Raw genomic sequence first — 25,992 nt, forward strand, 5'->3', positions numbered from 1 at the left:
CTTGGAACGCTTTCGATGAGCATTCGCTCGTCCGACCCGACGCGCGACGCTTCGATCGTGCGCATGTTTTTACTTTTCACGCGTCCACGAGCTTCGCGGAGTTTTTCCTGCGGCTTTACGCCGGCCGGCCGAAATAATTTGAATAAATCAAATATAATCACGCAGGATATTTTAAAAAATCAACTTGTTTGAGCTGAGTGCGTGAGTTAATAATAGTATTATTACTATAAAGGGCGGAAGAATATACATTCCTAGCAAGAACCGTGGAGAACAATAATTATTAGGGGTGATCAACAGTGTGTGACGATTCGCGCATAAAGTTGTCAACTTTTGTGTAGTTTTTCAAACTTGACTTGACGCGAGTTCAAGTCGAACCATTTGGAAGCTAGTGCACGGTGCGACATTGGGAAACGCAAACAGTGATAACACGCAAGGATTTTTGGATATTTCACGCGGTTTAATCAACTAACAACTTAAAAATATCGTAAGTTACACAATTTTCATATTTATAAAATATTTTTAAAGTAGAATAAGTTGTTTGGTTGTTTTGTTACTTTGTTATTATGAATGAAGGGAAAACACGTTTTTTAACTCATGCATGTCATGAGGAATCATCTTATTCGAAGATGTCTTGTCCAGATTCGAATTTCATCGGTCAGCGACCCATTACTCGCCCGGTTGCATCGGCGCATTCATGCACCGGCTCAGATATTTCCCAACAATTTCCATTACAACCCGTTTTCTGAATGTGCCACGTAAAGTTATGAACGATGTACGAATACAGACATACGTACTTAAGTATACAGGTACTTTATATCTGTTAATATTTTATTAATATAAAAATTTTGATGTTTTTGAAGAAGAAAAACCCTTGTAAATTTTTTATTCTTTTGTTTTTTGAAATTCACGTACAGGTACCTAAATATTTCATCTATAAATATTGTACGAAGCGTAAATATTGAAATATAGGAAGTATGCACGAGCACTCGCGCATAACAAATGTAAATTTAAAATAAAAAGCAGCGAGATACGAGATAATTCAACATATTGCACACATGCCACATTGCCCAAAAGCGAAAAACACGACGCAACGTCAGGAAAGCGTCGTCGCAGTCGTAAAACGTGAATATAAAAACTACAAACAGTAAAAATAAAACATCGTCGATTTGGAAATGTTTTTGAGCCGGCAACGTACTGCAACATATGATGGGTGTGAAGTTAACGTAGTAAAAACAAAATATGAATGAACGTGTGACCGAAATGCGACGCGAATGGCGGAAATGAATATTTTTGAGTTATGAGACGTGACTATTTCGAAGGGATGAGTATAATCATCCAAAGTGGATATTATTTCCTGGTTTACCAGTAGAAAACGTAGTCAATTAGTGAACATTTAATTACATATCTTTACAAAGCAACACGAAGAAAAAAACAATTATTAAGCCAAACATCCTGTAAATGAAAAATTTTATGAATATAATGAGAATCTAATGTTGCTTTGAAGAATAAATTAATGTTGAAAATGCAAATATTTGTTTAACATGTTTACTTTTCCACGATTACATGCGATGGTAACTTTTGTAAACAAATAAAACCAAAAATTGTTACGTTTTTAAAATTTCTAGAGATAATTTTTGTTTAATCGTAATAAAATTATCTTAAAAGCCATAAATACCTCTGCAGTTAAGTAAAAAATGTGATTCACGTATTGCTAAACACGAAATTGATGACACATTCAAGTAAAATCTTCTGTATTTTATATTCTACGTAAGTACGGGTTGTTGTTAACACCATGAGCATGATTTTACTAATCGAAAAGCAGCATTATTCTCGTCACGTTAACACACAACAATAGTGCGTGTTGCCGGTAGTCGTTGATTTTGAAGTTTAGAAGAAAAGTCATAAAACGTCTTCGTTGTAGGTATACCGAGAAGTAACTATAGGTACAAGTGGATACTTCGGAAATAGATAGTTATAAGAAAGAAACTGTGAAAATAGTAGAAGATGGAAGGTTTTTACCTGTTCATTCTGTTAGTTGAATACATGAATGTGTGTGTGTCTAGATGGGCGCAACTAAGGAGGATTTATGAAGGGTCCGAGCTTGGGGTTCGGTTTGGACCTTGAGGTATGTTGAGTGTTTCAGACATGTCCCGACTTAAATTACAGAGATTCCGCGACGATGACGTGAGCGTATACGTCATCACAATGTCTTCTACAAAATTTAAATCGTAGAGGCAAGAAGAAGGAATAGACCAGCCAAGTGTCTGGAAGTACACAGGCCATTGGCCTTAAGGTTTTGCAGAGTTAAACGTTTTATACAATCAGAAAAATTGGCCAGGGAAAAATTTAAGTTTATCAAATTTTCTATGAAAGTTTTCCTAATCTGCAACTGTTGATTAACTGCGGTAAATTCACCGAAAACCAAAATTAAATACCTATATTATTTTATCGGAACATACTTGACACCCACACTATACTCAATTTTTTCAACTTGATAAAATCCATTAATCCATTAATTTTGAGCAATATAAATTTGATAACGAGATAAAATAAACCTTGGATTACATTTGATAAGTGGGAAAAACAACATTTTTGTCAAAAGTTTCAAAACATAATCTCCTCTACCGCAAATAAAAATAATGCAAAACCAATTCATCCATAAAACTCTTTCCGTGTATTGGTTAAACTAAATAAAACTCAAAGCCTGCGAGGCAATGCCACAAAATGCACGAAAAACTTAAAACTTCACATCATTCCCCAACATGCTAATATCATACAACTAGCAGTACGCACGTTAAAACGTTTTTTGTTTGTGTGTTTTACAAAACTCTAAAAAGCAATGCGACTCTTATTTGTAATTGCTGAATAATGAGAATGGTTGCCGTCATGAATTGCAGATATCCACAGGGTCCGATTACATGTGATTACCACACACAATTCAACCGTAAATTAAACATCAAACATCAACATAAATGCTTGAACGTTGAACCGTGCAAAGAGCCGATAAATATTTGAAGAACGCAGCACGCAGCGTCGACAAGAATCGCCAGCGTGGAAATTGTTTGTTGAATATCTACGATATAAATAAACACACTAACAATACGTGTGTTCATGTGCTAATCGTGGTAATAATTAACGTATTAAATTCTTTATACAATGACTTTGCAACGCATTCGACCATGTACAATGTTATAATTCATTATATTCACGACTGTGATTTATAAATAAATGGGTTATGCGCATAAATGCAACATCCGCATTTTGTAAATTATTATTTACAAAAAATCACATTCGAAATGTTGAAGGAAATAATTTTGCGAATTCAATCATAATGCAGAATCAGTCACGTTGTCTACGTTGATCTATGAGTATCAGGAAACAAATGCTAATAAAATCCAAAGAAATTGGTGAAAGCTTTTTCCTATTGTTCTTCGTAAGTACTCATTAAAAGTACGAGTAGCATTCAGTAGCTGCAGACAAGTCACATTCTTATATCATTTTTCCGGCGAGAAGAACGTGTAGTTTGCCGGAATGAAACGCAAGACCTAACTTGAGTATGTAATCATTAACTGCGCATTACATCGTGGAAGTGATAGAAAGGTGATAGTAAAACGATATCCAGAAGTAAGCTGAATTGTGTTTAATTACGAGGGAGTGTAAAATTAAATTGAAGTTTGTTTTAATCACATTTTAATCGAGAATTGCAAACAAAAATCCAAGTTTAATTTCGTTTTGTAGTGAAAAATGCAACTTTATTTGCAAATTATGTTTGATTCTTTCTTCGCCAATGTTTGTTTGTTAAAAATTCAATTTTTATAAATTTTGTAATTTATTGTTGTTTCTTTTTTGTAAAATTTCTTAATATAAAAATTTGATTAAATCTCAACTCTTAGATTTATTATGTCAGCATTGCGTATTGTTGTTGAAAGTGTAAGCTACTTCTTTTAGAGTGCAAAACATGTAAAAAGCGTTTGTTGCAACGAAAGGCGACACGAGGCGAGTGCAAAGTTTGCACTTTCGCAAACTCTCCGCTGTAAACTTCCATTATTAGCGTATCATTAGCATGCAATAATATTAACCAGCCAGAGTAGAAAACTGCGTTCACAAATGGACAAACACCCATGCAAATGAAGGTATAAGTTCGCCACTAAAAGTCTTAAACGCATTCAACTTCCCTTTTGACTTTATTAGCACACACCATAACTAAAATTACATCTGATATTATTTTATCTTAATTTTCACCATTTGCGTTTAATTGTACACTGTAATCAGTGCTCATATTCTCGGAATGGTAAAGTTTAAAGTTTGTCGAACGCTTGATGACGTTATTGTTCTGTTATGCAAGTCTAATGACATTTTTTGTTAGTTTAACGTACTTAGATCGTTGCTTTGCTCGTGGCTGTCGTGAGCGAATATCTATGAAAATATCATGCAATCTCTTTTGCTATTGTTGATTTTATTAGTGATGTCGAACAAATTGGCACAAATTAAACCACATAACTCGATATTGTTGACGTTATCTAACTTTTAAGAGTTAATAAGAATTCTGGTCTGTTATTAAGTCCTAATAAAACAAAGATAATCAGACTAATTATAAAGGAATATTTTATGTTTGTAATTGTACTGAGTATAGAGTGATTCACATATATAAGAATAATTTGCATAATTATTCTTAAACATAGAAATATAAGTACCTATGTTATATAATCTTAAAAAATATGCAACACTCGGTATATTTTTTTATTGTGGAAATTTATATTCGTATATGATGACAATACATAGATTGTGATTGAATAACCAATCCGTTCTAGCGTGTTGTTACTCAGTGAGTCATTGCGTTTTGCGGAAGTTCATGAAACGTGATTCTATGCAAAGAAAAACTGCATATGCTTCATACTCAAGTATTGCGGTATTGAATTTAATGCGGGTGTGGTTTTTGCACCCCACGACAATTATAATCAACCCTCAACTAAACCAAAACTAAATATTAAGTGGTATATGTGTAGCTATATAATATATTTTTATTGTTCAATTATTTAATTATGAATAAAATTTTGAATGAAATAATTCTGTATTTGATTTCTCAATTAATTAATTGAACGTCCATTAAATTGAGTAATCCAATTCATCACAATTCATGAAATTGACAAATATCACATTATTTAATGTGTGATGTTGTCAATGCTTTCATGCGAGCTAAACGCCATGCAAAGGGAATTCAATTAATTCGATTAAATCAAATTAAATCGCGCATGTTATCGCTGCACTGTGTCGATGCGCGATTTCATTAAATTCCATTCTGATGCAGTCGAAACTGAAAATTTATGACTATAGAGAAACGTTTACGTTTGATTGCATTTAGCTTTTGGTTGTGTTGGAACGTTTTTGGATGTAGTCAACATTTAATGTGAAAGTTAATGCGCGGATTTATCGTGTTAACATGAGGGTGTAATCTTGTTGAATTACGCACGAATTAATCGCATAATACGGGTGTGCACGTTTCACCAAATCGATCTTAATTCGATTTAATTATCTGTAATCACAAGATGTGAAAAATTAATCGTTGCTGGAAAGTAAAAGTAAAAAAGAACTTTTTGAAAATTATACAAATTAGCAATTACTTCGAAGATTTAATAAGATTAAAAGGTAAAAGTAAACAGCTCGTGAAATCTAACTGGTAATTACGAGGAGAAGGTAAAGATTGTTTAATTATCATTAATTGTGTAATTATCATGACAAGTCTGTAATTGAAAATTGCAAAATATGGAAAATTATAATTAAATTATTTACGACTTTTGCAATTAAATAAATTATTTCGCAAATTTAACTGAAATTATGTTCAAAAACCATAAATGCAACATTTATTTCCTGGAAATTTTGAGTTTTTTTGATTTTGTTATGTTCTGACTTCATCATTTTATTTTAAATAAAAGAGAAATGTACTTTGGTGCCCTCTCGATTCCATTTATATAACTATAACTTCAATTAATTGCTATATCAATTTTCATCCCATATTTTACACCCTTCTAGTTATATATTTGCGACAAAACTGGCCTATATTCTATTTTGATAAATAAGCTACATAATACCAAAGTTTAATAAAAATTGCTACAGAAATATTTGCATGAAAGAGTTACAAACAAACAAAAGTCAATAAATTATTACCATATTAATATTCTGCTTATATAACTCGTCAAACAATGAAACAAATAAAAACCCCGTTTTTTCTTCTTCCCGTTTATTGTCATATATAATGTGATCCTCTTCTGTTTTAATTTCTAACATCAGTTCCGTGTAGACTAAGAATTAGCACTGTTTATGAGCACTCGTGTACTTAGACGTGTGCTAGACTATAATAACACAAGCAGCAAAAATTAATTCCTACAACGAAGAGTTCCACAATTAAATTAACAACAATACCATGCATAGAAATATGTAGCATAGTAATAAAACCTGACAGAAGTTACGACCAGCAATAATATAATATACTCTACGCTGAGTTTTCATGACATAACTAATTTGGTTTAAACTTCTGCTTATGTAAAGTATTAAAATTTCATTGAGTTGTTTATTAAATATTTGTATTTGTAAGGCAAAGTTCTAAGCACGCAGATATTCAGACAACAAAGGCATTCCGGAATTGAGTTGGCAATTAAATCAAAACTCAGAAGACAAAAGCAACAATGGACTTAATAATAATAAACTTAACGACTGTGAATTTCAAAGTACAGAACAAACCGTTGGTTGCTTCTTCCTTATTAATTTTTTACGTTTTAATTTAATTAGAAGTAAATATTTTCGAATTCACATTTAGTAAATTTCCGCTATAAAAAGAATAATTAAAATGAAACAAAATTAAACTAGAAATCCTATATGGTTACATGTGAGTCAAATTAAGCAACGAAATGATTCACTGTTTAAACTCTAAACACGTTTACCTACTACGACTTAAAAGTGTACTTAACAGATCAGATTGTGCGCAGTTTTTCCACTTCCAACGTTGAAGTGTAAACTATTCTACGAATTAATGATTCATTTATCAATGAATTAGCTGTTGCACGCGATTCGTCATCGTAGTTTTTAGTAAAAATGTAATTAATGGTTACTTTCTTCTTCAAGACGTAGTATGAGTCGATTACATCAATAAGATTCGCAATTTTCTTTGATAGAAATGATAAATGTTAATAATGCACATTGGCGTCATCTCGGATTCAATTATCTCACATTAAACACCCTTTAATGAATAATTTTCAATATTTTAATAGTTATTCTCCTATTCGAGGCTAAGACAAATCCAACAAATCATAAATCATCAAAATTTGTCAAGCTGTTCTTAAGTTATAAACACCGTAACTAACACAACACGACTTTCTTTTACTTATATTGATTCCTATTTTCAATTATTTTAAGCATTACAATGCACAGAAAACAATTAAAAACTGAAATTTTCCTTTTATGTCTAAACATAATCTTAAAATTCATATTTCCACTTGAACATACGACTAATGAAGTTAATGCGTTACATTTACTCACACAAAACTGTACGAGCAAAACATTCAAGTATTCAAAGCGCGCAGTGAGTGTTTCGACATTAAATTTTAAACGATCCCGTCTCGCATAACATAATATACCGAACGTGTCGGCGTTGCAGTCGCGATTTTATACGCGCATGTGTTATTACCTTTTGTTTTGCCATCCAAATGCGCCGAGATAAACGTTTGTCTCTCGCTGCACATGTCGTTAAAAGCTCATCTTCTCGCCGCGCCGCGACATTAAACGTGGCGTGCCTGTCTGCATGTCGTGAGATTCGTTCGATTGCGACATTCACCGCTTCCAACTCGGAAGATTTATGTATTCTCAATGGAAATCGAATTGAATTTCGAAATTTTCACGATTTGCACTTGATGATGAAAATTACTAATCAAATAATATATCTTCATAAATGCTTTCAGAGCGTAACTGCGATTTTGGTTGGCATGCTCCAAATATTTCCATAATTTATATCTTTCTTTGTTAACGCAGATTACAGTTATTAATATTGGAGGATTAATACCGGAGTTTATTCAAATTTTTGTGTTTTTTCGAACGTCGCAAGAAGCGAACCGCAAAATGCATTCATAGAGTTTCATGCTTCATGATTCACGGTAGCTGGTTTGGACATGGTTGAATCGGTGATAAGCAAGGCAAATGCATGCATACGGTACCCGGCTAACCGGCTCGCGGACAACAATAACCAATCAATCACTTAACTGCGGACTTTTCTAGTGGTTACCGCAATCGGTTTTGTTGGCCATATAGGAAAAAGTAGACAAGTGGACAAAATTACATTTTGCAATTGGAATGCAGCAACCGTTTACAATTGACAAACATTATTTACAAATATTAACTCCTTTGGTCAATTATTAAGAACTACTTCATTACAAATTTGAAATTTTTTGGAATAAGAATCAGAATTTAATTTCAGAACTTACGGAGCCAAGCTTTTGTTACAAAAATTTGTCTTTCATTTGTAGTTGTTCTGTTATTAACATAAATTAAGTTTTTAGGCAAATATTGATTTAAATACAAAAAAAATACGAAAATTTTAATTTAAAAAAATGATTTCTACCTTTTATATCTCAATATTACTAAAATTAGCTCGCTTCGCTGATAAAAATAAATATTATCACAAAATACCTTACATAGGTATATTATTAATTACATTACTGCAACCCCATTGTTTGAGTTATCCTGAATCTTAATGTATTATCAGTAGATAAAGATGACGTTTCGCACAATTCACTTGAACCTATGTACTTACAGCCATTATCGAGGCCATCAACGTTTAATTCAGTGATGCACACCTTGTGAAAACGTGCCGCCTCGCATGTTTTCCCACAAATATTAATAACTTTCACGTTTCGAATAAAGTTAGCGCGATTACCATTCAGCGCATCCTTCGAACTATAAAACTTCACGCTGATTGTATCAGTTTCGTCTAAGCGGGTGAATATAATCTATTCAACATGCCAAACTTTATTAGCACGTAACAATTATTATATAGGGTGATAATTTACATAAGAATAATATTAATAATTAATAATTTTTAATTAAATTTTATATATTTAATAAATATTATTATATTTTATGCATTGATAATAATATATAATAGAAAATGATTTATTGCATATGTAAAAGTTTAAAACGCTTTGTAAACTAAATTGAATAGATACATTTACACGCGTAGTTTTGGTCATGTCCGAAAGTTACAGTTACGAAACTAATTTGTACAAAAGTTTTGCGTTCGCTTATTTCTCTCAACTCAAACTACTCGTATGCTGAACTCAAACTTGCTACCCCGGGTAGAATAAACGAATTAGGGTAGAAATTGTGAAATTAGTAAATTTAGTTATTGGTTAATTGCCTGTTCGTCCGAAACAAAGTTTAATATTTAGTCTTTCAGATGCAATTACAAGTTGAATTCAACACGATTGAAATACATATTTCTATAAATATTATATTGATTATAAATGGTGCACGATTCAAACGTTTTATTTTATCAGTTAAGCGGTGACTATCTGATAATAGCACGTTCATGTTTACTTTGCTTATCAGAGAGAAATACTGATATTGAAGTTAAACACACTAAATAGATTTCTAGCAGTTTATTCATATTTAACTTGATAGTATATTCATTTCATGAGAATAAATGTGATTTAAAACAACTTCTACGTAAGAAAATGTTTATTTCTATGAAAATAAGAGTAAAACGTGAATGTAAATGATTTTAATCTTATTATTACGACTGTCCGAATGTAATTTCATGTTGAAATGCAAGTTATTCAACGTAAATGATTAAAAAATTGCATCATTTGCATCTAAAATTGCGTGATGAATTATTTACAAGATCAAATCGCTTGTTGTCTAATTACCTCGTTGTTATAATTATTCCAGCGTAATAAAAACACGGAAGTCTCTTCAGAATTTATTTTCGGATAATTAAATTGTTTAAAAAGTGAAACAATCGTAATCAATTTAATGTTTCCTATACTTTTGCGTCATCGTGAGTAATAATTCCGAAAATGCACTCATGTACTCTACCTGATTGTGACAAAATGCGCAAACCGAACAAAACAATGCCTTCACGTCTAATAATTAATCATCGATCGTAATCAATGGGGAAATTATGATAAGTCACGTTCACGATTGTAGTCCGGAGCCATTGAGTGCACCCACATGTGCGGCACATGCCAATAAACAGCAATTTTATGGCGAGGCAAACACAATTCGTTAGCTAGCTTCTGGCGCGCAAAAATGGAGCGCATTAAGCGCGCATGACGTGAAAACGTGCAAAAATTGCTCAAATTGTCTGTGTACTCGTTTATAACAAAGTGGACTAATAAACAACTCATTCGTGAGCCGGCCGGCCGTCACATTGTCTGCGTGAAAAGGTGGGTGAGGCTAAAAATAGTCATAGACTTCGTGAGCGCACAACGAGACTATTTTCCTGCCAACCAACAGTTTGAGAGGAAAATGGCAAGAAAAAAAAAACATGAAACATGCAAAAAGGAGCAAATAGACAATTTCCGCGGATGGTCTTTGTCCATTTAGCTTTCTGTCCGCTTCGTTGATTATACACGTTGTTAAATTTCCACGAGATATTCTAAAAATATGAAAATATTTTATATTTTATGGGTTAAGTTGCGTTACGTGTCAATTTCAGGTTTGGCAATATTTACGCGAGAGCATAAACTTTAATATAAAGTGAAATTCCGGTTAGGTTCTAAAAGGCTTTCCGCGTTGCGAAGGTCCGGAAAAATCGAACGCTATGTCCTCGGGGTTATCTCGCCCCCGGAGTGAAGTTGGGTGCATGCATGCATAATGAACCTGATCAGAAGGGGTCGGCTCGTTTGGTTGCTCGTTCACTCGATGCAACATCCCCAACACACAATGAGAGTAAAGAAAAACATAAAGCGTGATATTCATAAGCACCTAAATATTTTTCGCTGTTTCCTGTTTCGAAAAAAAACAAGAAAAATATTTTTTTGCCGACAAAATATAACAAAAACATGACGCAATTTTTAAAGTTTACACATTTTTGTTAATTTTACAGAATTTTTGCGTTGTATTGTTGTTTCGTTAATGTTTTCTTGTGTCGCAGATGTTTGTTGCTTTTAATGTCTGAGCATAATAATGAATTAGTCAAAGAGTGTGAAATATGACATCATATTTGGTATTTAAAACGTTGATGACGACTCTGCAACGACTCGCTCGTAATACGAATACTAACAACACTGTAAAGAAAACAATGACAACTTGTGTTAAACAATATACTGGCCAGACGATGCGCGAAATTAAACAATAACAAGAAAACATAAAGAGTATACTCAGTTATTTAGCAACAATTAGGCGACTGACAACAACAATCCACTGTTATGTTATGAGCAAAGTTTTGTGTTGAAACTTAAAGAAAATGCTTTTTGTTAAATTAAGAAAGAAAATATAAGAAAAACTTTTGATTGCGTTGCATTCTGTAATGCGTATAAATTGTAAGCGAATGACTTTGAGTTTCAAATTGATTTCTTTATTTTTTGTCGGCGGTATGTCGACGTTTACTTTATTATTGCGAGTTAATCGAAACCAGCGGATGCAAATTAATTCCATCTAGCATAAATCCGGCACAAATCGACACGTGCAATTGACATTTTACAACACAATTAAGTAATACTTAATATACAGTGTCACATAATTTACTTGACATTATATAAAATCGGATTTTAATAAAAAAGAGTAAATTAAAATCAAAATTTTAATTCAAAGAAATGGAAAGCTTATATAATTTTCCTTGGTCAAAACTATCTCTATACCAAAAATTATAAAAATTACTTCAATAGTTTTCGCGTGAAAGAGACACAAACAAACCAACTCCAACTTGCATTTATCGGATATACAATAAGTACCTAACCTAATATTTGGAATGATTTAATTTCTCATGCACAGTTAATTATAGAACCCATTACGTATAGAGTAAAAGCCTTCAATTAATCTATGGAAAGTTCAATGGCTGATGGCGTCTGAAGCCTGAATAGGATGCACTCGCACTTTAACAACGCATGTAAAGCATGTAATAACGTGTAATAATGCAGCCGTCGAGGATGCTTCAAGTTTTAAATTTTACGGCCCTAGTAAGCACAATTACGATTAGCCATCATTAACGTTAATTATGCTCAATTAGAGATGCATTTTCATATGCATCATGCTTTGTCCACTCGGCAATCTACATTATTTCATTTTTGCTTATTATCCGTTACACACTGTATGGTTCAGTCACGGAGTTCTTAGATTGCTTGAAGAATAATCAACTTGAATTAATTTTAATTTTTCGAATATATTTTCAGTTGAAAATTCAAACTTTTTTAAATCTGAACTTTAATTGTCAATAACTTTTTGTTCAATAATCTGACCAAAAAGCGCTTTCGTAGTTCTGTAGAGAATTTAATTCTGAACCTATTTATGAAAGAATAACAATGATAGCAGAAACAGATTACGAATAATTAATTAATAATGATAACTTTTTAATCTGGCGCCTACTAAGGTCACTGTAACTATAAAAATAAAAGCCAATCTGGCCCAAGTCTAACTTTGATATTTCATGCTTAAAAAACTAAATAAACTCAATAAATTTCCGGAATATACCACCGGGTGTCTGGGGGTCTTGGGATTCAACGACACGTGTCGCAATAAACTTTTTGCTCATCTTTATTTTTTCTATCCAGCTGCTATTTCTTCACTTTCTCGATGATTTTTTTCTGCCTGGAGCAAAGTTCGATCGCACACTGTGATGTTACATTTCTGTTCTTTTTTTCTTCACTCCTCGTCGCCAAGTTATTTCGCCGCCATCGACGAGACGACAAGTTCAATTACACGCGCTGAAAATGTGCGCACAGCTGAATTATTTTTTTGCTTGTGGTTTTAATACGCGCGTCACAGAAAAGCGAACACTACAGCAATTTGCCGATGCTATTAATTTTCTTATCTAACCACCCGAGGTTTAATTTAATAATAAATCAGCGTTTCCTTTCTTGACAAGCAAAGAAACCATCGCCACAGGATATACAGTGACACAAACTTTGGTAGACAATGTGTAATTTTATATCTACTGTTATGTCGGCTATGTACAATGCAATGTTTATTGTAACTTTATAGTAATTTGATGAACAAACCCACAAATGCATATTTTATGTCGTAGCTTTTTCTGGTTTTCCAACCGCACTTGTTGGGAGCGCGTCGTGACTAAATTATAAACATTATTCTGCATTATTCACTCATTTCTGCGAGTAAAACAAACGGAGGTTTTTTTAACGTTCTAGACAAAGCGCAGTCGCAAAAAACAAGAACAAGAGAACTTGCTCTACTTTCGGTAATAACACACTGGCAATAAAATTATGACTGGGAGCACTTTAACATTTCATTCGCCTTATAGAATTACAAAATTCGTTGGTTTTTTTGTGTTGTTGCTTTATACAGCAAAGAACAATACTAATGTTAAACTACTGTAGATATGACTCAAGTGCGTATTGTGCTCAGGGCATCGTGTAAATGCGTTAATATCTAATTGTTTGACGCAATTGTTCTTGTAATCATGTGTTAATCATAGTTTTGGTGCAATAAAGTTCTTCAGAGTGTTAAAATTCACTGTTTTTATATTAAAGAAATGAAAAATGCTAATTATGCACTTTTACACCACCTTGGGTTGAATTATATAACTGTAACTATGACTGAATATCCATATCAACTTTCAAACTTTTATCTCTTATTTTTCACCCCACAAGTTAAATTTTTACGTCAAAATGTTACCTATTTGCTTTTCCTGTGTCAAAACTATCTGTATCCTAAAATTTGTGAAAATTTGTTCAGTGGTTTTTGCGTGAAAGTGTTACAAACACATTTGCATCCAATAATAGAAAAAAATAATTTTTATTTGTCTTTATGTCGTTATTGTAAAAAAATACGATGAATTTTCTCATGTAATTATTGTTTGAACTGGTTTTAACTGTTTTCCACTGTAAAACAAAGTAATATGAGAACCCGGAGCGTGAATGCGGACATGATAAGGAATGCAACAGTCGGAAAGAGAAAAGGAGAGACACAATAACGTCTAACGATGCGCTCGGTCATGAAGTCTAATTATTATGATTAGAGCGGCGGTGCAGGTCTCATTGCACAGGAAAAAATTACTTCAAAGTGAACGCAAAACATTGAAAATTTTACCTTATTTTTTCTAACTTTAACCCAAAAAAACTTAAATTAATTTAATAATTGTCAATGTCAAGTTGTCGGGTTAGTTACTACGGCTTAATAAAGTTTGGTTAACTCTAGTGGAGGTAGTGGAGGTAGACTAGAGGTAGTGTAGTATCTAGAAGTATAGTGCAAGTCATTTTGCATGAAGGTTTTATCTCACCATAGATAATATACAAGAGCGGCTACGGTCGGAGGCGCCAGACGCATTAACCACTCTCAACGCCTGCCGGTCTGATGCGCGACTGCATAATGCATGAAGTTTTACAAGGAACACAACGAGCAGAAGAGCACTAGGATCGAGGAAGCGCTGCTGCCGAGGTCTGCGCGCAATGTAAAATGCAAAAGCGGACTAGTTTACACTGTAGTCAGTCTAGTCACTTCACATTTTGTACATTTGTAGGATTTGTTTACAATTAAAAATATTCATATCCGGAAAAAGTATTTTTTTACGCATATACGCGTTTCAAATCAAAGCATTTCTTTAAAAAATATATTTTTCTGTTTCAGATGTATCCATCAAGAACGAGCACATCATCAATCCCACTGGAACACAGAATTTCCACACTTTCAATCCGAACGACAGACACGTACAACCGCCCAAAGTACGATTCATACGGAATGAATCTATACGAGCAACATCACCGCCGTCGGTTATCTTCTACTGGCGAAGGTAGTGGCGACTCGAGCACCACCGCCTCCGGCAGTACATATGGAGAAAAAGATAGTGAAGGAAGCGAAGGACGCGCCGAAAGTGAAAACAGCGATGCGATGCAACGAGAACAAGAGGACGCACGGTCAGAAAGTCCTGTCGATGTTGTTGTCTCAGAATTAGAAAAACAGCAAGTGGAATATGCTTACAGAGGATTAAAAACGCAGGTAAATATTTATCAGTAGCAGTAAAGTTTGCACAAGATATTAAAAAGGTAAAAAAACGACGCTCGCTGGAATTCTATCGCAAATTGTATCGCAAAATACGAAATAAAAGTGTAAACTTTTTAAATATTGCACTTCGGGGAAATGATATCTAGCAAAGAGCTTCAACAGCTTCCATGGAGTAATCCCAAGCCCTCGAAAAACATATGAACCTTACAGCACAGCAAACGTGCCAGGATTAAAATTCTTATCTCGTCGACGCGTGAATAAAAAGTATAAATAAAACGTAGATAAAGACGTGCGTGGCGTAAATAATAAATTAATCAACTACAGCCTGGAATCTTCCTCGCATTTCGCCACGGTTTATGATGTTATGATGTTGTTTCGCGTGGCTATTAATTATGATATGTAGTAAAACTGAGTCCCTGTAGTCCATGAGACGAAACACACATGACGTGTTTTAATGGCTGATTATAAGCGCATAATAGTCATCTAGTAATGAAACGATTGGTGCGGCCCACGCAATCGGAAGACCTCTGACCTTCTCTGACATCTTCCGCGCGTGTTGCGTGGAATTTTCGATTGGATTTCGTGTGCGTTATTAGATTCTTGCTGTTTTCATGACTTTGAACTTGAATATCTATTCGAAACTGTACAAAACGATAGAAAGAACATATGAGCATGGACGACACGCAATATTCGAGCATAGGTAACACAAAGTAAATGCGAACGTGAGAAATATCAAAAGATCGTTTCCGAAACGAGAAGCTGCGCACAATTTATACTCATAGGTTTTACAAATTCTCGTCGTAACATATCAGACATTTTTGTTTTATTAAATTAATTTCGATTTAATTTGAAATAAATTATTTTATTGTCTGAATTTTTACTTTAAAAATGTTATTATGGTCTTATAACTTATTTTTAAGTGGACCACAGTGTACAATCATAAATTTAAAGATTTAAGCAGGCAATCCTTTACTTCTGACTTTTTTTTATTCTCTCTAAACCTTGGATTTCCACACGTTTTTTTCTTGCTTCCAATCGAATACGTATCAATTGTTCGAGTCAAGTGCGCCGGATCGCTTCCGAATACTATTACAATCGTAAAATGCTTTAAATCAGCTTCGCCATTGATACCCGCAAAAAAATCCCAGCGCGCTTTTTTTCCAATTCTTTTCTTACGTTTTTCAATGGTGTTTATTCTGTTTGTGCACTTGCATGAACGCCCACGCTCAACACTTGATAATGATTCATTCAAAACCGAATGAAGTCAACAACATTTTTAAACCTCAACTGATTTATTCAAAAGAAACGCATTTCGCTGACGCGTTACTATCGCTGAGTAATCCCGGAATCCACAAAAAAGTCACACATCAGCGTTTCATATCGTTTGATAAAGTTTTATGCGTTTAAACCCAATGGGATATGAATTATCATCAGTTATGTGTCACTTTTTAATATTTTTTTTGTTTATTTCCTGAAGTAAAACCTTGAACAATATGCGTTTGAAATTTTAATTTTGTTTTATTCGTTTGGAGGGTCAGGAAAAGTGTGGAAGTAATATTTTTCGACGGTGTTTGTCTCGTCCATCGTCCGCATTGTCCTTTTAAGTCAACTTGCAGTCAATAGCGAATGACGCCACCGTCGGCGCTGCTTAGTAAATTCGTAACGAGATGACCTATTAACATACTGCGCAAATTTCGCGTGAGAGAAGCACGAACATGAGCGATGAGTATCGTGCGCATGAGTTGCTAAGATTATGTGGTGAGTTGTACAGTTGTGGGATCGGTGAGTGTGGGTTATAATTGATGCAAAGACACTTGGTTTGAATATCACGATGTAAGTTTATTAAGAAGTTGTGGTAATGCGTTTATTAATAAGTACTAGCTTCTGCATCAAATGAACTCGAAGAACTGACTGACGAACACCTCTCGAGGTGCCCCTTTTATATCGGAAATTTTCACCATCTGGTCTTTGTGTTTATACGTTAGCTATTGTGAATAGGGCGAGACGTCGTCCAGACGGTCCCGGCAATTATTACCACTGAATAGGTATACCAATAAATATGTCAAAAAGAGCCTTGAGTTGAGCAATTCGTACCCAGACTACAAGGGGTTACTCTGTTTCGTTCAGACTAAATAAATGTAGACTAAACATCCTTGCCGGACCGAGCGTACCAACACAAAGCCCAGACGATGAAATGTACCCCACAGTACCCCCTTACCGGAGAAAAAGTTATACGAGAAACAAAAATTACGTAGCCTGCTATGGGCACACAAAAAAAAAACAATACACAAAAAATTTGAACAATACAAAAAAAAATTACAAAATCTGACAAAGCAAAAAAAAGTTTAACACAAAAAAAAATCTAAACAATTAACATTAAAAAAAAAACTCATTACTTAAAACCTGCTTGAAATCGGTTTGGTACGCTGGTAATCCTATTGGATCGCCTAACGCACTCTTTATTTAAATTAAACCGCACCTTCTTTGGTGGAACGATAGTCTTTGCACATGCCTTCTTTGTGTCACTCACTGGAGATTTACAATTGAACTGAGCTGGCGGTGCAATTACCGCGCTATCGTTGCTTCCTTGTGACACCACACTCGGCGGCGGCGTTTGAGTTGAAGATCCGCGTGGTTGCCATACTAGATGGCTGCTACCGTCGTCGTCATCTTCATCCATCTCTGGTGGTGGCATTTCTGGTTGCACCACAAATACCGGCTTCACCCGGTCAATTGAAACATTAACCTCTTTACCGTTGATGCGCAGTGTAAAATTTTCGCACTGCGTCTTATAACGGGAAATGGTCCATCGTATGGTGGTTGTAGGCCAATCCTGACCGCATCACGACGTACAAAAACCTGCTCGCAATCCTGCAGAGACTTGGGCAGGAATATCTTCTTTTCTCCATGTCGGGATGGCTCGGACGGTGACAGAACGCGGAATTGTTCCTTCAGATTCTTAATGAACTCGTTTCCGAAGTCCGGCGAACTGTCACTGCTGCCTATGAACTCGGCAGGCAGGCGTAAGGTTTGTCCGAAAACCATCTCCGCTGGTGTGGCTTGTATGTCCTCCTTCCAAGCATTACGCAGTCCAAGCAGGATAATTGGCAGTGTTTTCGTCCATGCTGGGTTGCGATGGCACATCAGGGCTGCCTTTAATTGTCGGTGCATCCGCTCAACCATACCATTAGCCTGTGGATGATAGGCGGTTGTTCGAAGATGCGTCGAACCCATCATGGCATTCAAACTCTTGAAGAGGAATGATTCAAACTGTCGACCTTGATCGGTCGTAATTCTCCCCGGGACTCCATGGCGGCAGATCCACTGCTCCAGCAACGCTCGAGCGACGGTGGATGCTTCCTGGTTCACTAGGGGTATTGCCTCAGGCCATCTAGTGGCTCTGTCAACGATGGTAAGGCAATATTTATGTCCTTCGGATGGAGGCAACACGATCAAGTCGATGTGAATATGATCGAATCTTCCTAGGGGCGTCGGAAACTTGCCAATGGGAGCAGATACGTGTCGAGACACCTTTGCTTGCTGGCATTCTAGGCAAGCCTTAGCCCACTCCCGACAGTCACTCGTCACTCCTGGCCACACAAATCTCTCCGCTACTGCACGAGCTGTCGGCTTGGGTCCAAGATGTGCAATGTTATGGACCGAAGCAAAAGCTGCTCGACGAAATTCGGGCGTGACGTAGGGTCTGGCTTTCGATGTGGACACATCGCACACCAACGATACCTCAACTCCAGGGATCTGGAGGAGCTTCAACTGCAGACCACTGCTGTCATCCTTGAATTTCGTCATCTCTTGATCTCTCTTCTGCGATTCAGCCAGGGCGACAAAATCGATGGCGATGCTTATCTCCTCAACACGAGACAAGGCATCGGCCACCACGTTTTCTTCGCCGGCGACGTGACGAATGTCAGTACAAAATTGCCCAATGTAGTCAAAGTGTCTCACCTGGCGTGGTGTTGACGGCTGCGTCTTCTGTCCAAAAGCGAACGTCAAAGGCTTGTGGTCAGTAAAAATGTGAAAATCACGTGCTTCCACCATGTACCGGAAATGCTTGACAGCCGCGTACATGGCTAACAGCTCGCGATCGTATGCAGCGTATTTGGTCTCCGCCGGTGACAACTTCTTCGAGAAGAACTCCAGCGGTTGCCACTCTTCATCCACTTTTTGTTGCAACACGGCACCCACGGCAAAATCAGACGCGTCGCAAAATATTGCGAGCGGCGCTGTAGGGTCTGGATGGCTCAGCAATGTTGCTTTGGCAAGCGCTTCCTTGCAATCCCGGAACGCTGCACATGCCCCCTCATTCCAAGTGATGGGTTTATTTCCCTTAACATTGCCGTGAAGTAGCTCATTTAGTGGAGCCTGAAGAGAAGCAGCTCGAGGGATAAACCTCCTGTAGAAGTTAATCATCCCGAGAAAACGCCGAAGTTGTTTAGCGGTCTCAGGTTGCGTAAAATCCATAATCGCTTCTACCTTTGTTGGGAGCGGGCTGGTGCCTTGACTGGACACCAGATATCCAAGGAATTTTACGCTATCCTGGCCAAACACACACTTCGCAGCATTAATTACCACGCCGTAGTCGCTCAGACGCTGGAACAGCTGATGGAGATGAGTTGCATGTTCCTCCTCACTGGACGATGCTACCAAAATGTCATCTATATATGCGAATGCAAAATCCAACCCCTGGAGAACCTCGTCGATGAAACGTTGAAACGTCTGCGCAGCATTACGCAGTCCGAACGTCATGACGGTGAACTCGAAGAGTCCAAACGGGGTGATTATTGCAGTTTTCGGGATGTCCTCGGGAGCCAGCGGAATTTGGTGAAAAGCGCGCACGAGGTCTATCGTCGAAAAGATAGTCTTCCCGTGCAACGCATGAGCAAAATCTTGAATGTGACGTACCGGATACCGATCCGGCAAGGTCCTAGCATTCAATGCTCTGTAATCTCCGCATGGTCTCCATTCTCCCGTTTGCTTCGGCACTAAATGAATCGGTGATGCCCAAGGACTCTGGGACGGTCGGGCCATGCCAAGTTGGATCAAGGCATCGATTTCCTTCTTGGCGGCGGCAAGACGATCGGGCGCTAATCTGCGCGGATGTTGCGCAACCGGTGGACCTGGTGACGTAGCGATGTAATGGACGGTATTGTGCTTCGGTGGACGACCTGCACTTTGCGGTTTAGTGATGTCCGGGTATGCACTTAATACCTCACCGAACACAGACGCACCCTGAATAGCTTTAATTGACGGAGTGCTACAGACTGCCAACTCGCCATGCGATGTGGTCAGCCCCGAAGCCACCTCCCTCAATTCACCGTTTTTTATGTCCACGATCAAGCCGAAATGATGCAGAAAATCCGCACCGATTATGGGGCGATCGACATCTGCAATTATAAACGCCCAAAGAAACTCGCGACCTAAGCCAAAGTCTATTTTAATGTTCATGTGTCCATAAGTAGCTATAGGTGTACCGTTGGCAGCGGCCAACGAATACTCGCACGCACTATTGTGTCCACGCACTCTGATTCGCGGATACACGCTCACATCCGCACCAGTGTCAATTAAATATACGTCGCACTCAGTGTTTTTGTCCTTTAGAAATAATCGGCGCGTGGTTGCTTTGGAGGCGTGACAGTCTTTCGCGGCCACTATTGACTGCCCGCCACACCGTTTCCCGAACCAAAATGACACGGTGGCTCACATCTCTTCGCATCCGGCCCAAATCGCGCATGAAGCCAACAAATATATTGTTGCGACTTGCCTCGCGACTTGCTGCGGTAACGCTGGCGATTGCGATGTTGATCACGACGATGCTGCACTTCTAGAACTTCCATAGCGCTCCTCTCCTCCATGCGCAACGAAAGTTCCTTCACTCTTTCGTCCATGTGCAGCGTAAGTTCTTTTACCTTCTCAGCCAAAGAGTTAACCACTTCAGCCAACGATGACTCCTTGGCTTGAAGCTGGACTGGGCTGCGCTGCGCACATGATAACTTCGTGGCTGCGTGTATGCCATCCGCCATCGATGCTAAGTAGGCGAGATCGTCGCTCTGCGCGCCAGATACAACTAGGCGTGTTGCTTCCGGCAAATTACGCATCCACTGCGTTTTGATGATCGCATCTCCGGCGAGTGGACCACCTTTCCGCTGTAGGTCTCGCAGAAACTGGGAAGGTGTACGATCGCCTATAAATTCACCTTCCAGCAAGGCCTGAATTTTCTCCTCGTTGGAGGTGCCCAGGCGCTTAATTAATGCCTCCTTCACTTCGTCGTACGTGCTGTCTGGTCTTGCTATTATGTCCATCACCGCTTGACGGTCTGTTGGCGTCAAAAATTGTAACACTATGGACAATTTTTCATCATCTTCCGTCACTTGAGTGAGCCGAAAGGTGCGCTCAGCAAGTGTGAACCAAACACTAATTTCTTCATTGTCCGAACGCGGAATTAAACGTACAACGCGGGCACTCGCGATTTGAATCGGCGCGGATGTACTTTGAGCCATTTCGATTTTCTAATTTTTACTCGGTACACTTATTCTCACCGCTCACACACTTAAAATTTGATAACGTGTTCTTCAATTTAATATCACGTCGGGGTCACCAATTTGTGGGATCGGTGAGTGTGGGTTATAATTGATGCAAAGACACTTGGTTTGAATATCACGATGTAAGTTTATTAAGAAGTTGTGGTAATGCGTTTATTAATAAGTACTAGCTTCTGCATCAAATGAACTCGAAGAACTGACTGACGAACACCTCTCGAGGTGCCCCTTTTATATCGGAAATTTTCACCATCTGGTCTTTGTGTTTATACGTTAGCTATTGTGAATAGGGCGAGACGTCGTCTAGACGGTCCCGGCAATTATTACCACTGAATAGGTATATCAATAAATGTGTCAAAAGAGCCTTGAGTTGAGCAATTCGTACCCAGACTACAAGGGGTTACTCTGTTTCGTTCAGACTAAATAAATGTAGACTAAACATCCTTGCCGGACCGAGCGTACCAACACAAAGCCCAGACGATGAAATGTACCCCACACAGTTTTCAAGATCACACAATAAAACTGGTAACAACCAACTGCGAGTGTTGAGTCATCTTCAATTATAAATCCCGATAAAGCCAAAAACCAACAAAAATTACATATTATTTTTTAGCATCTCCAACGGTTTGGATTTCTGTTATCAGATAGATGATATTTTTCAAAATAAAATATTGATCAGTCGCTTAACTTCAAGGAATATTTACATTTACAGTTAAACATCAACAGATGATAAGCTAATATAAATATGAAAAAAATCGTTAAAACTTATTACAAATACGTTAAAAATAAAGATGATCGAATTTAACACTAACACGTGTTGTATCAATATTTAATGCATAAACAATTCCAAGGATAAATGCATTGATCATTGGTTAGCATTGAATTAACATTGATTCGTCATTGATTTTTCTGATTAATTTGCAAACACACGTTTTGTATTAAATTGTTGCTAATATATAGAAATTGCTGTTTATTGGCAAGAGGTCAAAGTGAAACTAGGACGTCAAAATTTCAACCTTTAATTAACTTTTGCCCTCGATGTGTTATTAATAACGCGATCAAATTAGCTCTTCATCGATTAGCGGCGCGATGAGGCGGCACACCTGGCTGGCAATAAATATGTCAATTTGCTAACAAGTTTCCTCCTTTCCTTCTTCGTCCTTCTTCTCTTAATTTACTACCGTGAAAGTAATTTTGCTATAAATAGAGTATTGATATGTATAAGATACTTTATCCATTGTACAATAATTCTGTTTCTGGTTAAAGGTTTTAAAAAATCATTTTTTTTATAATTTATTTCTCCGCAATATGGTCAAATAAAATTGATGACTCTCAAAAAATCTCCCCAATCAATTCAGGCACTTTCATGTTAACCAATTTCGTGGTTGCGATTTTCTCATTCTTTCATCCCTTAATTCCACGCGCTTTAGAAGAACTGCTGAGCGGGTGCGGTATAAAGTAGAGTAATGGATATATAAAGAGACAACGATAAAGTAGGCCGGGTGCTTTGTCGAAAAGGACGAAGGACGAGACCGATATGAGCACTAAAGTGGAGCCTAGAAAGTGAAACCCGAGCGCGCTACGCCAACGACGAGATAAAAAGGGTTGATTCGCTGGGTGACTCGCGAAAACACGCAAAGTCCTGGCTTCTCCTGGCCCACTATTCGAATTATGCGACCTTTTCACGTAATTTACTAAATGTACATCGCGATATCGTATACCGCTGCCCGCAAAACTCGAGCGCAAACAAGAGAATAATTCTGTTGCTTTAGAAAATAAAATTTTACCGTAAAACTCTTCATAAAAATATTTTTATATTAAAATATTTAAAATGTTAAATTTTTATATTTACCTATTTTGATTTTTAAATTTTACCAATCTGTATTTTGGTATTTTTATTAAACTTTTATTTAACTTGTAATCATTTTCGGAATGCGCTAGGAATAAGTTACTATACTAAACAAACATTCTCGAATGCCCGTAATTCCAGCAAAATTGAAAATTGTTTCTTTTCACTTTCACTGCTTTACTCCGCCTGACTTTTTCCTCATCGTGTGACCCTCGTCGAGCGCAACATTTTATCTTCTTCCTCTCCAGTTTCTCATCGAGGTTGCGCGCAAAAATAGCAGCAGTCTGAGCAGCTATGTGGCTCCCGATTGCCACGAAGGAAGTTTCCTGCGTGCTGCGCCTTCCTGCCGGGATGTCTAATCTTCTTCCCGTTCGTTTGCCTCGCGTTTCGACCATTGTGAAGAAGATATTAACGTCACCGCGAACATTACTACATTTTTCTTCGGATATTTTCTTTTTGAAAATCTCACAAATAACGCGTTATTGCTAACAACATATTTCGTAATAGTTCTGCTTTTATTAAAATCATTTTCCCATGTTAAATATTTTCCTACCGCAATTTATAAAGTAAATAAACAAAGGCGTGCGGTTTTTATGATGAACGGACGTTAATCATTGTTTTGATAAGACGCATTTCATTTCGAAGGTTGTATGTAACACACACTGGGTAAACCGAAACCAGAAACACACCCTAGTGAGTTATTAATAGCACAACACCGCGAAAATGCGATAAACTCATAAATAATTGATTGGTTACCAGCAAAGGTCAAACAATTCATGCCGGAAAATTACCTTGAATTTATTTTTATTCCAATTTACGAATATTTACGCAGTAATATTAAATTTTTTGATTTTCATTTTAGGTCTACGTCAGCGGATGCCTAGCGAATCTGTACACGAAATCCCAGGCGGATAAAGAATGGCAAATCCGTTTCACCGGAATACCTGTGGTTCTCCACGACGAAGGAGTCGTAAGATCGCGTACAAAGCGTCGTATTCAAATCCTACTCGCTGAACGTGGTACCTCGTTCATGTTATGGCGTGACACCATCGACAACCTCACCTCATACAAAGTCTCATCGCCTACCTTCCATACAATGTACTACAGCGAGGATCATTCCATCCAGATTGGTTTTAGTTTTGACCAGGATGAAGCCGCACATGATATGTGGGCACATATCGAACACCTTGTCGCAGACCCAGAGAATATCTGCCTTTCTACACCCGGGAAAAAGAAGAAGAAGAAGGAACGCAAACAGCCTAAACCGGCACCGCTCCCGCCCAAAACGCAGATCTCTCTGCCATGTTGCTTCCAGCACATCACACAGGTTGAGCATGCAGATCGAGGCAAATTCTTTTCACTCAAAGAATACGTTCCTCTGACGTCCTTCATGCCCAAACTGCGGGCGAGTCGTGAAGAATTGTAAAAATACGTACATCAATTTCTAATTCATAGAATAACACTATTTTTAAAGATTTTTATTTATAAGCAATTGAATTTTTCAATGTTATTGAAATAATTGCTTCTTGAGCTGAATCGATTAGGTCACTAGGAATTTTACGTAGACTTTATTACTCTACTAATGGGACTTTATGTATTTACTTAGGTTTATTGTTTACTAGTAATTTGTCGACTGAATTTAAGGCGCTGTTTATAAAAACGTAGATGCTAAGAGAAAAGCTACGAATAGATTAAAACTAGTTCAGAAATTGCATAGAAATGCATTATGTGTCTGTTTACTCTTGAAATTATGAGAATTTGTGCCAACAAGTGTAATTTCAAAGTAAACGTTGAATTAAACTTTGTACCAGTTGAAAGTTTCAAAGTTATTAATTAAAATAAATTTAAAAAAGTATAAATGCAAGTGTAAAAAGCATATCATATTGTTTTACAATTATTTTTAAACAGAATTACGTAAATGTGTTTTTTTCGTTGAAAATATTGGCATCAAAATGAAATGGAAGCGTCGATAAAATTTAGAAATTTAAAAACTGTGATATATCAAGAATAATTGAATGAATTGAATTTGTAATATCGAGGGAAATATTTTATATTTATATTACTCGTGGAGTGCAGACGAGTAAAATATTATATATATTTAATAATAATTAAATGGCTAAAGAATAATATTATGTGCAAATGATTAACTGTAATATTTGTAGCAAAATTTGTGTATTGAAAGTTTTGCCACAAATATCTATACGAATTATACCAATTATTAATTAATTGTTTTTGTATGCAAATGGAGGATTAACATTGTGAGTTCTTGTGTCTATTGATTTTCTTACTACAACATGATCGCATGTTTATTGCTGTGTACAATGTAATATTATTACAAACAAAAATAAACATAAAAACAAACAATGTAGATTATGATTGTAACCATTACATCTTGATATTTTAATAATATAAATCATTTCCAATACA

General features: G+C 36.6%; 2 protein-coding genes across 3 annotated transcripts in view; one reads left to right on the forward strand and one right to left on the reverse strand.

Annotated features, from left to right (window-relative positions):
- Positions 1-25,929, forward strand: MESR3 (misexpression suppressor of ras 3). The gene is made up of 3 exons (XM_065303636.1): positions 1-484; positions 14,788-15,156; positions 24,428-25,929. Exons 2-3 carry the CDS (start codon positions 14,788-14,790, stop codon positions 24,989-24,991), a joined length of 933 nt encoding a protein of 310 aa, XP_065159708.1. The 5' UTR covers positions 1-484; the 3' UTR covers positions 24,992-25,929.
- Positions 1-25,992, reverse strand: part of LOC135792862 (xaa-Pro dipeptidase-like) — a 58,976-nt gene that overhangs the window by 28,942 nt on the left and 4,042 nt on the right. The window lies entirely within an intron of this gene.

This window comes from Atheta coriaria, unplaced genomic scaffold (assembly GCF_025399875.1).
Source record: "Atheta coriaria isolate IRGN ID8LTWV9N9 unplaced genomic scaffold, Caltech_Dcor_3.1 hic_scaffold_5_pilon, whole genome shotgun sequence".
In the NCBI taxonomy this organism is placed as follows: Eukaryota; Metazoa; Arthropoda; class Insecta; order Coleoptera; family Staphylinidae; genus Dalotia; species Dalotia coriaria.

Excerpts from the sequence above, each read along its gene's own strand:
- MESR3 (XM_065303636.1), top strand. The coding sequence starts at position 14,788 with ATGTATCCATCAAGAACGAGCACATCATCAATCCCACTGGAACACAGA. Across the intron at positions 15,157-24,427 it reads ACAGAGGATTAAAAACGCAG|GTCTACGTCAGCGGATGCCT; the intron begins GTAAATATTTAT and ends TTTTCATTTTAG.